The 12,833-nt window shown below is 42.6% G+C and overlaps 1 protein-coding gene across 2 annotated transcripts in view; it reads right to left on the reverse strand.

Annotated features, from left to right (window-relative positions):
* ELAC2 (elaC ribonuclease Z 2) overlaps positions 1 to 12,833 on the reverse strand; it is a 2,146,582-nt gene that overhangs the window by 1,413,963 nt on the left and 719,786 nt on the right. For both annotated transcript variants that reach the window (XM_044068145.1, XM_044068146.1), the window contains exon 10: positions 10,772 to 10,844. In XM_044068145.1, coding sequence (XP_043924080.1) covers positions 10,772 to 10,844 — 73 coding nt within the window. The remainder of the gene's footprint in view (positions 1 to 10,771; positions 10,845 to 12,833) is intronic.

The raw sequence follows: 12,833 nt of genomic DNA on the forward strand, positions 1-12,833 counted from the left end.
CTTTCCCACTTGTTCAGCTGCATGCAATAAATCCTGTTCTCTGAGCATTCAGTATTTGTCAACAATTTCTGTTTAAGCAGTGACATTAAATATTGCTGATATTTAAGCATATGAAACTGACAATTTAAAGCCCTTACAGCCAGGGTAGCAGAAGGGTAGACTTTTTTCCCCCATCTGTCTAGCGCCCTTGAATCCCTATCAGAGGGGACAGGGTTTTTTGCAGTGGAAGCCTTGACCCCTTTGGGACCCTGAGATATAGTTTCTGGGTCAGCAGTGGGGTTTTTATATAGGAATTTATGACCCTGTAGTATCTGTCTGGCTTAGCAAGTGCAGGGGGTAAAGAGTCAGGGGACAGGCCGGATTCTGAAAATACATCATCTACAATGTCTAGAATCGGTGGAATAGCAAGGGGTCTGTGCTGAGGAAGTAGTAGAAAGTCCCTGAGCCTTTTCTTAGATTCAGAATAATCTTGGCTCTCCCAGTGGAAATGCTCCCTCATGGTATGCAGGGTTTCCCCAAAAGAATAATCCTCAGGAGGAGAGGCTGAAGGAATGGATTCTTCAGCATCAGAATCCTCATAGGGAAGCATAGAGTCATCCTGTTCAGAAGAGGAATCACAGGAAATAGAAACATGTTCAAAAGAATCATACTCTGTCTCTTGCCTAGGCCTCTTATCAGAAGGGGGATGGGAGCCCCTGATCACAGTAATTAGGTCTTCGGCCATTTTGAGCATCTGTTTTTTTAGGCATGGAAGTCTGAGCAGGAGAATGCTGTACTTGTTTCTTTGTCTTTAGAGCTGCTTTAGTCTTTGAAGCTGAAGATGGCTTAATATATAGTTGTGTAGGTCTGAAGACCCTCAGAAGCAGATGCCTGATCAGCGGCTCTGGACCCATCTGAGGGAATGATTTCCAATACCTTGAATATCCAGAGGCCCAGTCGGCTCCACATGGGAGTCGGAAGTGGCCTGTGGCTCTGAGGTAGCGGGCACCAGGGGCTGCGAAAGCGCCTCACTGAGAACCGGCAACTGGCCTAGCAGAGGCCTTGTCGTCAGTTTTGGACCTCGGATGCCTATCCTTTTCCTTGTCCTTGCGTTTTTTGTAAACTCCGGTTGTCGGCTGGTCTGATGGCATTATATAATTAAATCTTCGGCCAAAGTAATGGAATGCAAAATCGAACCGACACTTAATAGTGCATTGGTTAAATCTATCACAAAACCGACAGCTAGCAACATTGTGATCAGGGCCTAGGCAAGGAATACAGGAAGAGTGAAAATCCTTATGAGGTATTTGCTTCCCACAAGAAATATAATTGATAACTTTTTCTGACATCGGTCTGAAGCAAGAAAAAAGTTTCCCCAACAGGGTATTTAGCTTTAATGAAGACTTCGGTTCTGAAATTTGGATTTGAATATCTCAGGAGTCGGCCGACCAGCACTTGCGAACTGCTTTTGCTTTGGGCACCGCGCGGCAAGAAAGACTGAAGAAAATGGCGTCGGCTGCATCTTTTATATCCCTGGCGCACTGACGTCAGGGAAGAGGCGACGGCAACCAACGCCAGACCTAGACTTTGGAATTCTGGCTGACTGAGGGTAGCCTGCCAGCAGGATAACCCAAGAGTAATGACTGCAACAGTGAAACACGATGAACATCAAAAAAGCCACTGTTTGTGTCCATTTTTATGGGGAGTCTCCCACACTTTTTCCCTTTCTAGAAAATATGTAAACTAAGGCAAAAGGAAGAAAAAAATAGGAAGAAAGAGACCCCAGTGGGGTACTTATGTTTTGAACGCTCAGTAGACCAACTCTGTGAATGGCCTGCAGACCAAATTCAAAGCTAACATTCTGACTGGCAACAAAGTATTTCTGAGGATTAGGTGCTCACTTTGCACGTAGAACATACTTCAGACTTACAGCATCAGAAAGGAGTAAAGGCTTTGGTATGCTGGCCGGACATCTGGCTATCCTCACCAGGATATCCAAAGAATATTACAATGATCAGAAAGGACATCAACAGTAAATACAACCTTAAAAAATTCTGGTCAGCCATTAAAGGAACTTATATCCCTGCCAAAAATCCAATCCTAACCCCTCTCCCAATAACTCACCACTTGAAAATGCAATAGAATTCAGCTTTTATTTCATAGACAGTATTGCATCCCTTCTCCAACATCCCTGCCAATAGCCACAGATCACCACATCTACTTTCACCTTCAAACCTATGTGCATATCCTATATAAAACTACTCAAATCTTGCTCTACTTCAGCTGATGACCTCCCAAGTAACTACCTTAAAATAGCACTGGATAGCACTGTCTATCCTTTCTCAAATCCTTATAAATAGGTTATGTCTAGGAATCCCATGCTTCCTCTTTAAAAAAAGAAATCACACATTATCCCCTCTACACAATGGAGGAAATTCAACAGACATTACTATCTTTAGATGTATAGTAATCTTATCCCCAGTCTCCAAAATACTTAAATATATTCAAAAACAATAAACTATCTCCAGCAGGAAAAAAAAACTATCTTCCAAACACGGCTTTCAGACCTTCCATAGTACTAACACTGCACTTCTAACCTTTATAAATACTGTCAATAAAGGAAGACATAATGGCAAAATAGTATCCTAATTTCTACACCTGTTTAAAGCCTTTGACACAGTTTGTCAAAACAAACTTCTACTTCACATGTCCTTACTGGTTCTATCTCAGTCCACCCTTCTATGGTTCAAAAACTACCTGTCCAATAGGTATCAGCCAGTAAAATGGCAAACCCTTTCTCAATACCTTCCAGTCACCACCAGCGTACTAAAAGGCTCTAATGTTGGGTCTTCTCCTCTAATATTTCACCAACACCATCAATACATCCATACAAAAGGCCTCCCTAACAAATTATACAGATGACTCCACACTCATATGCACATTTGACAACCTGGCGCATCTACAAAAAAAATTACTCCGGAAGCTAACAGCCACTGAAACATGGCTTTGTAATTCACAACTCATGCTTCACCCAAATTGCTACTCACCCCCCCCCCCCCAACCCTCTTTCTTGAAAAAAAAAAATAAAATCCTCTCTCTTAATAATACTACAACCACTGAGGTCAGTCACTTATGGCAAATCATTAGGGATGATAGTGGATGATAACTTTAAATGTGACCTGCATACACAAAAATGCATTAAAAAAAAAAATCACCAAAAACCAGGGATGCTTTACAGAGCCAAAAGTTTTCTTACCAATGCAACAAAATTTACATCTGCCACGTTTTCCTCGCTACTTTATGGAACTCCCACCCTTATTAACCTCCAAGCATCATAAAAATCAAAACCTGAACAATGCTGTAATAAAGTGTCAAAATCGGCAGCAAATACCCCTTTCAGAACCCACCACTATATATCACTAAAAAGCCTAAACTGATTAGAACTACACCCTCAAGTAACACATGCACTCCTTCTTACCATGTATAAAATTATCCAGCATCTATCTGTTTGTACAACACTAAACACAGTTCTACACGACTATGACACCAATTGGTTATTACAATCCAATGATCAAAAACCCTTTGCTGTCCATAAACCTATTAAATCTGATGGGCATGGTCTGTATGCATGCCATGTTGCTAATGGCTGTAACTCCTTACCTGTATCCATCAGGTCAATATCCACCCCTCCAGTCCTTTAAAATCATTCTGAAAGACTTTCTAGCCAAAAGCTGACTTTGTTCTAGCTCAATCCCAGGATACGCTATATCTCTAAATATGAAGTAGTATCTATTCATACCTTAACACCTCTTTATTCTCCCTTCTTCACTCACTCCCCTTACTTCAATTTCTCTGCCCTGTCGCTCTTTCTAAATATGCCATAATCCTGTTTTTTTTCTCTCACTTCATATTGCAATTTCTGTTTGTATTATAGTAACTTACCTTTCATTTCTCTTTAAACTGGCTAACATTTCTCTAAATATGAGATCATCATTATATAAAGTTATATCTATTCTTAACCAATGTTTTCACATCATGTCTAACTTGGTATAATTATTTAAACCATAGATGTTTTTGAATTACTTTTACTTTGGAGCTTTTCTTCCTGGGCACATACCCAGATGGACTTTCCTGGCAATCAAATGTCAAAAAATAAATAAATGCTCTCTTGCCCATCCTCTCTAATGCTTCAAGACCCCTTGTCTAGTGAAAAATGTACCACAGAGCCACAGTCTCTGGGCAGTGTGCTGGACCATGCTGTGGGATGGAAGGTCAATGACTCACTTCTATCAGCCAGTGGCTTATAGATGATAGCCATCTTCTTGAGAGCGCTATGAGCAGAATAAGAAGTGATGTACTTTTCATAATGTTCTATGCTTGTTGTCCATCTCACCTACATTCTTGCAGGCTGGGGTCAGAGCTGTTCATGGCTCTGACTCAGCCGAATACTAAAGCTCGAGAGCTTCCACTGGCTCAAGGCTAACCCATTTTCCATGATGGGGCCACATCCCCATATCTTGTTTGCAAGCGAAAGATTTAGACTAATCCAAAAAAAACAGAGGAGAAAATATATTTATATCAAACTACAGATGTTTGGTACGAGACAAAAACCCAGAGATTCCAAATTATCTTAACTATGTACATAAGAATAGACTTGTCCACCCGTTCCTCCAGGAATGCAGGACGGGGGTAGGAGGATGGGACGCAAAAATGTAGGTGAGATGGACAACAAACCTAGAATGTTATGGTAAGTACATAACTTCTTAATGTTTTGTCCTATCTCGCCATAATTCTTGCAGGTTGGGACAGCGTCCCTAGCACCTTAATCCCAGGGGGGCTCACGAGAAAATACTCTTTAATACAGCGGATCCAAAGGAATACCTTTATCACTCATTACAAATTAGATGTGATCTCCTGATATAGTGGGTAGGATTTGGTTCTTCCCTGCTTGTTGACTGACATGTCTGTCTGAATTGCAACCTGCCCTATCGGTAGAGAGTCTTGAAATGCCTCCAACGCATACAGCACCGCTCTCATCTCCAGAACATTGATGTGCAAGTGGTTTTTGTATTCCTGCCATAGGCCTTGGACTGTAATCTCCAGATAATGCCCCACCCACCCTATCTGGGAAGAGTCTGTGGTCAGTACTGCATTGGGTTGAGGAAGGACAAGGGATCAGCCCTGATACAAATGGTCCATCTGCAGCCACCAAAGGAGATCTTTTTTGCAAGAATCTGTGATGATAATCTGATGTAAAAGAAGAAAATCTTGCATTGACCACTGAGTAAACAGCAACCACTGCAGAACCTTCATGTGTAACCATGCTAGGGGAACTAGAAGAATAGCTGCTGCCATGGTACCCAGAACTCGCAGCACATATCTGGCCTAAACTTTCTTCTTTGACATCAAAATCCTGATTTGCTGATGAAGGGACTGTATTCTTTCTGGGGTAAGTTTTGCAGTCATATTTCTTGAATCCGGTTCTGCGCCTAGGAAGGTAATATGCTGAGAGGATGACAAGGCAGATTTTTTTTTTAAGTTTACTGTGACGCCTATTCTGGTGCAAAGTGACATTGTTTCATCTCTTGCTCGTAGTAGTAGATGCTTGGTGGTGGCGGATAGGAGCCAGTTGCCTACATATGTAAACACATGGAATCCCTGAAGTCTCAAGTGAGCCGTAACTACTGTCATGCATTCGGTGAACACTCCAGGGCTCTGGGGGCTGTAGTGAGACCGAAGGGCAGGGCTCGAAATTGGTAATGACTGGCTCCCAGCCGAAAGCGCAAGTGTCTCCAAGATCACCTGTCCATCTTTATATGGTATTACGCATCCTGGAGATCTATTGTACACATCCAATTGTCTTTCCGGATAAATGGGAATATTGACTTCAGAGTTATCATCCCGAACTTTTACTTTTTCACTGCTTTAAGCTTGCTGAGATCTAGAATGAATCTCCAGTTCCCTGTCTTTTCTGGAACTAAAAATAATCTGGAGTAAGTTCCGGATCCTATTTGGTCTGCGGGGACCTCTTGGATGACTCTTTTCCAGCAACAAGGGTCTCTCTTGTGTTGCATAGTCCTTTTGACCAGGTGGAATGTCTGGTAAGGAGAAAGGGAATGGAAAATGGTATGTAATAGCCTCTGGATATAATTGTTTGTACCCATTTGTTTTGGGAGATTTCTTGCCAGGTGTTTGGGTACAGTGACAATCGATCCCCGACTGCCTCCAGAGAAGAGCAGGTGGGCCTCCTTTCAGGAGCGCTGGAAGGGCCTGTCAGAGAATGTATCTATATCGCCCTAATTTTGTGGACACCCCCCCCCCCACACGAGGTCGATGTCTTCCATTATAAGTTCCCCCTCTGCCGGTGGGGGAAGAGTCACCATGTGCATCAGAGAACCCTTTTTGGGACTTGCAGAACCACATCTTTCCACTCTTTTGACCTTTGGGATAAGGTCTAGACGGGGCAGAGAGGCAGAAAAACGGACTCCAACAGCAGATAAGGTCTTCCCATCCTGCTTGCACCTGGTCAAAGTTTCTTTCACCTTTGGTCCAAAAAAGGGATGACTTGAAGGGCTCGGCAAAGGTGCATCCAGGAATGCATCCTCAGGGAAACCCCTGTCGCTGCCCTGCTACTCGCTCCATCAGCCACATATGAAAGGAGTCTCATGGAGGAGTTAACTATGGAATTGAGGGTGGAGAGCTGTGCAGATACTTTGTCCGAAGACCCCTGAGCCACAGCACCCTGAAAGGTATCTCCAAGCTCTTTCAGGAGATCCCTTTGAAGTCTCATAAAATGGGTAAGGTAATTTAACGACCGTAAGGTGAAGGCGCTGAAGAAAAGGCGCACTTTCCATATATGTTCATGGTCCTAGACTCCATGTTAGGAGGATGGACAGATGAGGAGATCTCAGCTCCCTCTTAGTGGCTACAGCCACCACCACCACCATCAAATCTACAGGGACACCCTTAGTCAGGAATTCCTTCTCTGAAGGGGCAGTAATAAATCTGTTAGGCCTCCTTGGAACAGGCTCCACTGTATCAGGCGATGTCTAGGCCTCATGAGAAATGACACCCAATAGTTGATCAAATGGGGGAGTCACCCAGGAGGTGGAAGAGCGAGACCCAAAAGCCTGCAGGTATACAGATTCATCCTCTGAAGGGTTGGTGGACTTCCAGCCACCCCTCTGTTTCAGGATCTCAAGGATGTCTGAGAAAGACATCCTCAGAGGGGGACTGTGGGGTCCCCTCAGAGTGATCCAAATCAGTATCAGAAGTGACAGACTCAGGGGAGTCTATATGCTTCCTCTTGCACAGTCTCTTCCTAAGGACTTCTTCGGAGGGGTACTCCGCAGAAGTTTCGGAAGAGACAACGCCAGCCTTCAGGGTCCTCCTGAGGCTCTGGGTCTCTATACTTGGGAGGGTGGCGGTGGTATAGAGATAAACACTGACACCTGGGAGGGACAAGAAGCTGGCTCCAAGAGCGGGGCTGTCTGGGGAGACAGCCCCCTCTCCATCAGTTGGAAAAACCCACCGTCCCACTCCAAAGAGACAGAAGGTAGACTCTGAGGCAGAGCTGGTGGCTCCGAAACTGAGGTAGGAGCTGAGCTCAACTTAGCAGAAGCAACGAGAGGTAGAGTCGGATCGGACTGTCTGCGCCAACTCTACTCCTTGGACCCGACTAGCGAGCGTGGGCTCCAGGATTCCTCAACGTCGGAAGGAACCAGGAACTTAAGATTCTAAAGGTGGTCTCGGTGCCGATGGTTCCACTACTATCGTATCCAATCTCTCTCGCTCCAAAGACTCCAGGGTGATTGGAGGAAGAATCAAAACTGCAGGCGCTGAATGGTATGGCTCCGATTCTTTTCGGGCTGGAGATTACAAAATTTTAGCCAGGGCTGGTGTTCAGAGCAATCTCTTCACCACTCACTCCACGTCATCATCAGATAAACTCCTCGAAGAACGGTTGGACAAGGAAGGAGATCTGCCTCTCTCTAATATAGGATATCTCAGTGTTGAAGATATTGGCTCCAATAAAAGAGACTGACTCCTTGATACCTCTATAGGCTCTATGGACACTCTAGGTGCTGAAAAGGATTCCTTGGGTCCAGACCAGTCAAAATCAAGAGCCCTCGGTTCTGATAAAACCAATTTCTTTGGAGGCAATGAAACTGGTGCTGTAGAGGCCAGTCTTTTCAGTGATTTAGTGTGGGATAAAGAAGGGGAGGAAGATTTGGAGCGCTGGGTATCTAAAGCTTCCTGAAAGAACCCTTTCAATAAACCCCTTGCCATTAACTTACTCCTTCTCTCATGGAGCACCCTGCTACTGAATGTGCGACAAATTGTGCAGGGGTCCTGTAAATGGATGGCACCGAGGCAGTAAACACAACTCGTGTGCCCATCCATGAGAGACATCTTCTGAGTGCATTTATCGCACTTCTTGAACCTTGACTGCTTATGCTACCTGGGTTCTTTATCTTTAGACATCCTAACACTACAGCCAAGAAAATTAACTAACTGACCAACTAACTTTAAGATAAAGGCTATAACTGGAAAAAAAACACACAGCAAACTAACTACCAATATAAATCACAAACAAAAAGGATACAGATACAAATATAAACTTATCTTTTTTTTTTTTTTAAAGAGATGAAGCAGCAAGAAAGAAAGGGAAAGGTATAAGAATCCTCTAACACGGATTCTAAACCTAAGGGGAAGCGGCCCTTTAACTTAAATGGGCCGCATAAGCCCTCTAAATTAAACAAAACTCTCACTAGTAGTTGGGAAGGGAAAAACTAGGCACTGTAAGGACCTGACGCAGAAAACACGAAAACTAACTATCTGGAAGAAAGGTAGCAGAGAGAGAGAAACTTTAGAAAAATAGAATTCGAAAAAACCTATACTTAGCCAACGAGCCAGCAGGAACACTTCTCGATAGCTTGAGTGGCAAATGAGATCCGAGGATGTGGCCCACAGCATCATGGGAAAGGGTTAGCCTCGATCCAGTGGAAGCTCACGAGCTTTAGTATTCGGCCGAGTTGGAGCCATGAATGCCTCCAAACTCAACCTGCAAGAATTACGACAAGATAGGACAACATAACATTGAATATTACTAGACTGAAAATTAAGGCACCCCTGATAAGGAGAAAGTGACCTTAGGCTCCTGTTTCCTCTCATCTGCCAGATGTTCTAAACATAGTCTACTGTACATGGTAGACTTCATAAGCTTTAATGTCTCCAAAGGAAGAGGCCACATGGTAGAAGGCCATAGCATGGACAAGCAAGGAGGCTTAGTAGAGTCTGAGGTTCAATACTGACTTCCAGTCACTGTGTATGTGAAGACTATGCGTGCCTGTGTGGGTTTTCTATGGATACTTCTGCTTTCCTCTCACCTCCGAAAAACATGCTACTTGTCTGGCTACAATAATGTGTCCACACATTCATACATGGATTTATCCCTGTGGCCTGGGTTATGGCTAAAAAGTTTATGGACCAGCCAACTTACCTAGTTAACAACTGCTAAAATAAATGAGTGGTATGTTATCTGCCTCTGAGATGATTTTTCACAGAAGCAGAGGAGAAGGGAAACTTACCACCTTACCCTACACTGGAAATGTTCAAACATGGACAGTGTATATGAGAAGTAAGAAGCAGGAAATGAGCATCCGGGCATCAGCACTCAGGGATACACCAGACCATAATTGCTCAGTTACTTGAATGCCATACAGTTGGCCTAGAGCTGACTAGATGCCCTAGTTCATGCTCTTCCACATCAGACAGGACAGGTCCTACCAGACCTCAAAGATGCTTACACTCCAAGACCTGAACTACAAAGCCTGACACAGGAAAACCTGGTGGGCCCTCTTCAACTTGGGGTCACAAAGTACGGTACAAAAGACCTCAGTTGACATTGCTACCAAGAAGCAACAGCCCAAGTCACTTAAAAGATTCAGTATTAAATTCCTTCTACTACTTTAATCTTCCGATTTCTCTGAAAAGTGTCTTGTTTCTGCATGCAGGAATCTCCAAGACAATTGCTATACTGGGCTCTTTCAGCTTCCACAATTCCCCAAGCAATAAGGATTTTGAATAACCTTTCTCCCTTATACTCTAAGGTGGCCACAGTGAATCACTGATACTTGCTGCAGTGTTTGACACTGGTCTTCAGCTAGGCAGCAAAGACCAAGACTGCACACTTTATAGATACTACAGGAAGCCACCTGAACACTTAAAAGGCTTTGGTGCTTCAAGCAATAAATGCAGAAATATTTCAGAGATGCACATCAGGTTCAACACCTAAAATAACAGAAAAGAACCATTAAGCTCAGGGGCCAGATCCACTCAAGTGCTGTATTAGACATACCATTGTGTTGCAGCAATGAACATATGCACTCAACAGAGACACCTTCTTGAGAAAATTATGTTGACAGGGAAAGGAATGAAGGACACATCTAATTACAGATCGCACAAGGCAGGTCCCAAATATCAGTTCAGCTAAATACTGGAAACGTTTCAGGTCCTTGCTCTGTCACCTTTAGCAATATATTAGATATATTCGATTTTCCTGCAATTCATGCCACTGTGCAGGAATTTACAAACATCAGGCACATCTTTGAAATTAATCCTTTGCATTCTGGTGCCGCTACAAATGTGGAAAGAAACTGCATAGAAGTATAAAGGTAAGAAGTGAAAACCTGTGCATTCATAATAGAGGATGCCAGCTCAGCTGATACTTTTGGCTTAGAACTTCAGTCTACCTCAACTAAGTAAGAGACTCAAAAAAATATTTCCTTACCTCCTTGCCTTCGTAGGTGATGCTCTGTCCATTTTTAAGTGCAGTGATTATTGGGCCAATGGCAGCTGTACCACTGAAACAAGAAAATAAATTTATGAAGAATTAAGTAGAAATATATATTTTTAAATGTGCAGCATTTTCCAAACTACAGTATAATCACACAGTAAAAAAGGTCACACAGCCAATCCAATTAGTAAAAACTATAATAAAAACTTAGCAAAGTTAGAGTTTTCACTGTGATTACTTAACCCTTCTGTAATAGAGAACAATGGCATATATGCAAAAGACCCCCTAAGAACATCAGGTGTTTCAGCTACATGGGTTTCTGAATGCCCATGAGTTTTTGTCAAGTCAGGTCAATTAAGCCAAACCCCAGTAACTGTGGACATACATGTTTTGGCCTTCTTATGACCTCTTCAGAACAGACTGTTTGGCTAACCTTCAGAAACACAAAATTGTTGACTCAGCTGATGTCCATAACCATTAAAGAGCCTGCAAAATATCTCAATCAACTAAATCACATAGTAAAAAGGTCATGCAGCCAATCCAATTAGTAAAAAGTACAATAAAAATTTAGCCAAGCTAGAGTTTTCACTGTGAAATTTCTTAAACCTCTTGTAATGGAGAATGATGGGATATATGCAAATGACCCATTAAGGAAATCAGGTGTAAAATATTAGAAAAAGACCTGAGAAAGCAAAATTATAGTCTGTAAAAGCAAAACATCAGATGTCTCTCTTGAAAGTTAGGTCATAATTTGTATTACAGATGTCAGACAGAAGGGTACATGAAAAATGATGACAGACATTTCACTTCACAAAATCTAACTCTGGTCAACAAAAATAAAGGCTGCTTGAGCTGTTTCAGTGATGCAATAAGTTCAAGGGTTGAACGAGAAAAGGAAAATATGTTCTGTGCTTGCCAAAAAACATGCATCTGCATGATACTTTATAACAGCATAATCTTGGCTAGGAATGAACAAACTATGTTTTCACTTGCACAGACCTATAAAGAATTACTGCACCACTGCAACACAGGAGGACTGAAGGCTGACACAGACTACGAACCCAGGCCAGTGACAGGCATTCCCTACTACAATTATCTTTCCTCCTACACTACTATTCTTTTGTGTTTGGTGACAGCAAAGAGCTCCTTCCTTTCTCTGTCTTTTCACTACTGCCTTTTGGGGACAACAAAGGCAACATACTTCCTTATTTACTTATTTAACATTTATTTTCCGGGAAAGTCCGACTTGGAAAGAAGTCAATATTCATCGGAGGCCCGGGGACAAACACTCCAGACGCATGCCTTTATAACGTGAGAGGAAACCAGAGGAAACCCACATGAATGCAGGGAGGACATGCAGAGTCCACACAGAAGGCACCCCAGCCAAAAATCGAACCAGAGAACTTCTTGCTATGAAGTGACAACGCAACATTCCATCTATTTCTCTGAATGACAGTAAATACTACTACATTCTTCAGCCATTGTGCATTTCAGTGGCAATGAACATTGACACGTCCTTCAGTATCTCCTGGTCACAGCAGCTGTGCCCCCTCAATATCAAATGACATAAGCTCAAAAAACGGCCTTTGATAGCAGTAAAGACAATTTTCCAAAAACTCAAACATTCACCACCCTTTCACTCTATTTGCCTTTGCTGCCTTGCATTCCTTCTACTTTGAAATCCTGACTGTGTTATTTTTTTACTATTAGCCACACTTTTACATTCTCTCCATTTGCATTCTGTGTCCCTGGTGACAAAAGGCACCTACCTTCAGTTTCCTAATATAGTTACAACTTTAGGTGTCAGCAAATGTTAAGGCATTAATGTGTATTCATCTCTTCAAACCTTATCCTACCACTCTCCTTGCCTTTCACAGCAAAAGCCTTAACACTTAATGTTTTTTGTAAGATAAATATACTCTCATCCTAAGAAAACCCTTTCCATATCAGCTAATGCATTCACCTAACGCAACATTCCATCTATTCTAACATTCTTTGACAGTAGTATGATCTTTAACCAATCTACCTTAACCAGCAAACCAAATGCATGGCCCTT

This window comes from Protopterus annectens, chromosome 4.part0, assembly GCF_019279795.1.
Source record: "Protopterus annectens isolate FY-2018-M chromosome 4.part0, PAN1.0, whole genome shotgun sequence".
Taxonomy (NCBI): Eukaryota; Metazoa; Chordata; order Ceratodontiformes; family Protopteridae; genus Protopterus; species Protopterus annectens.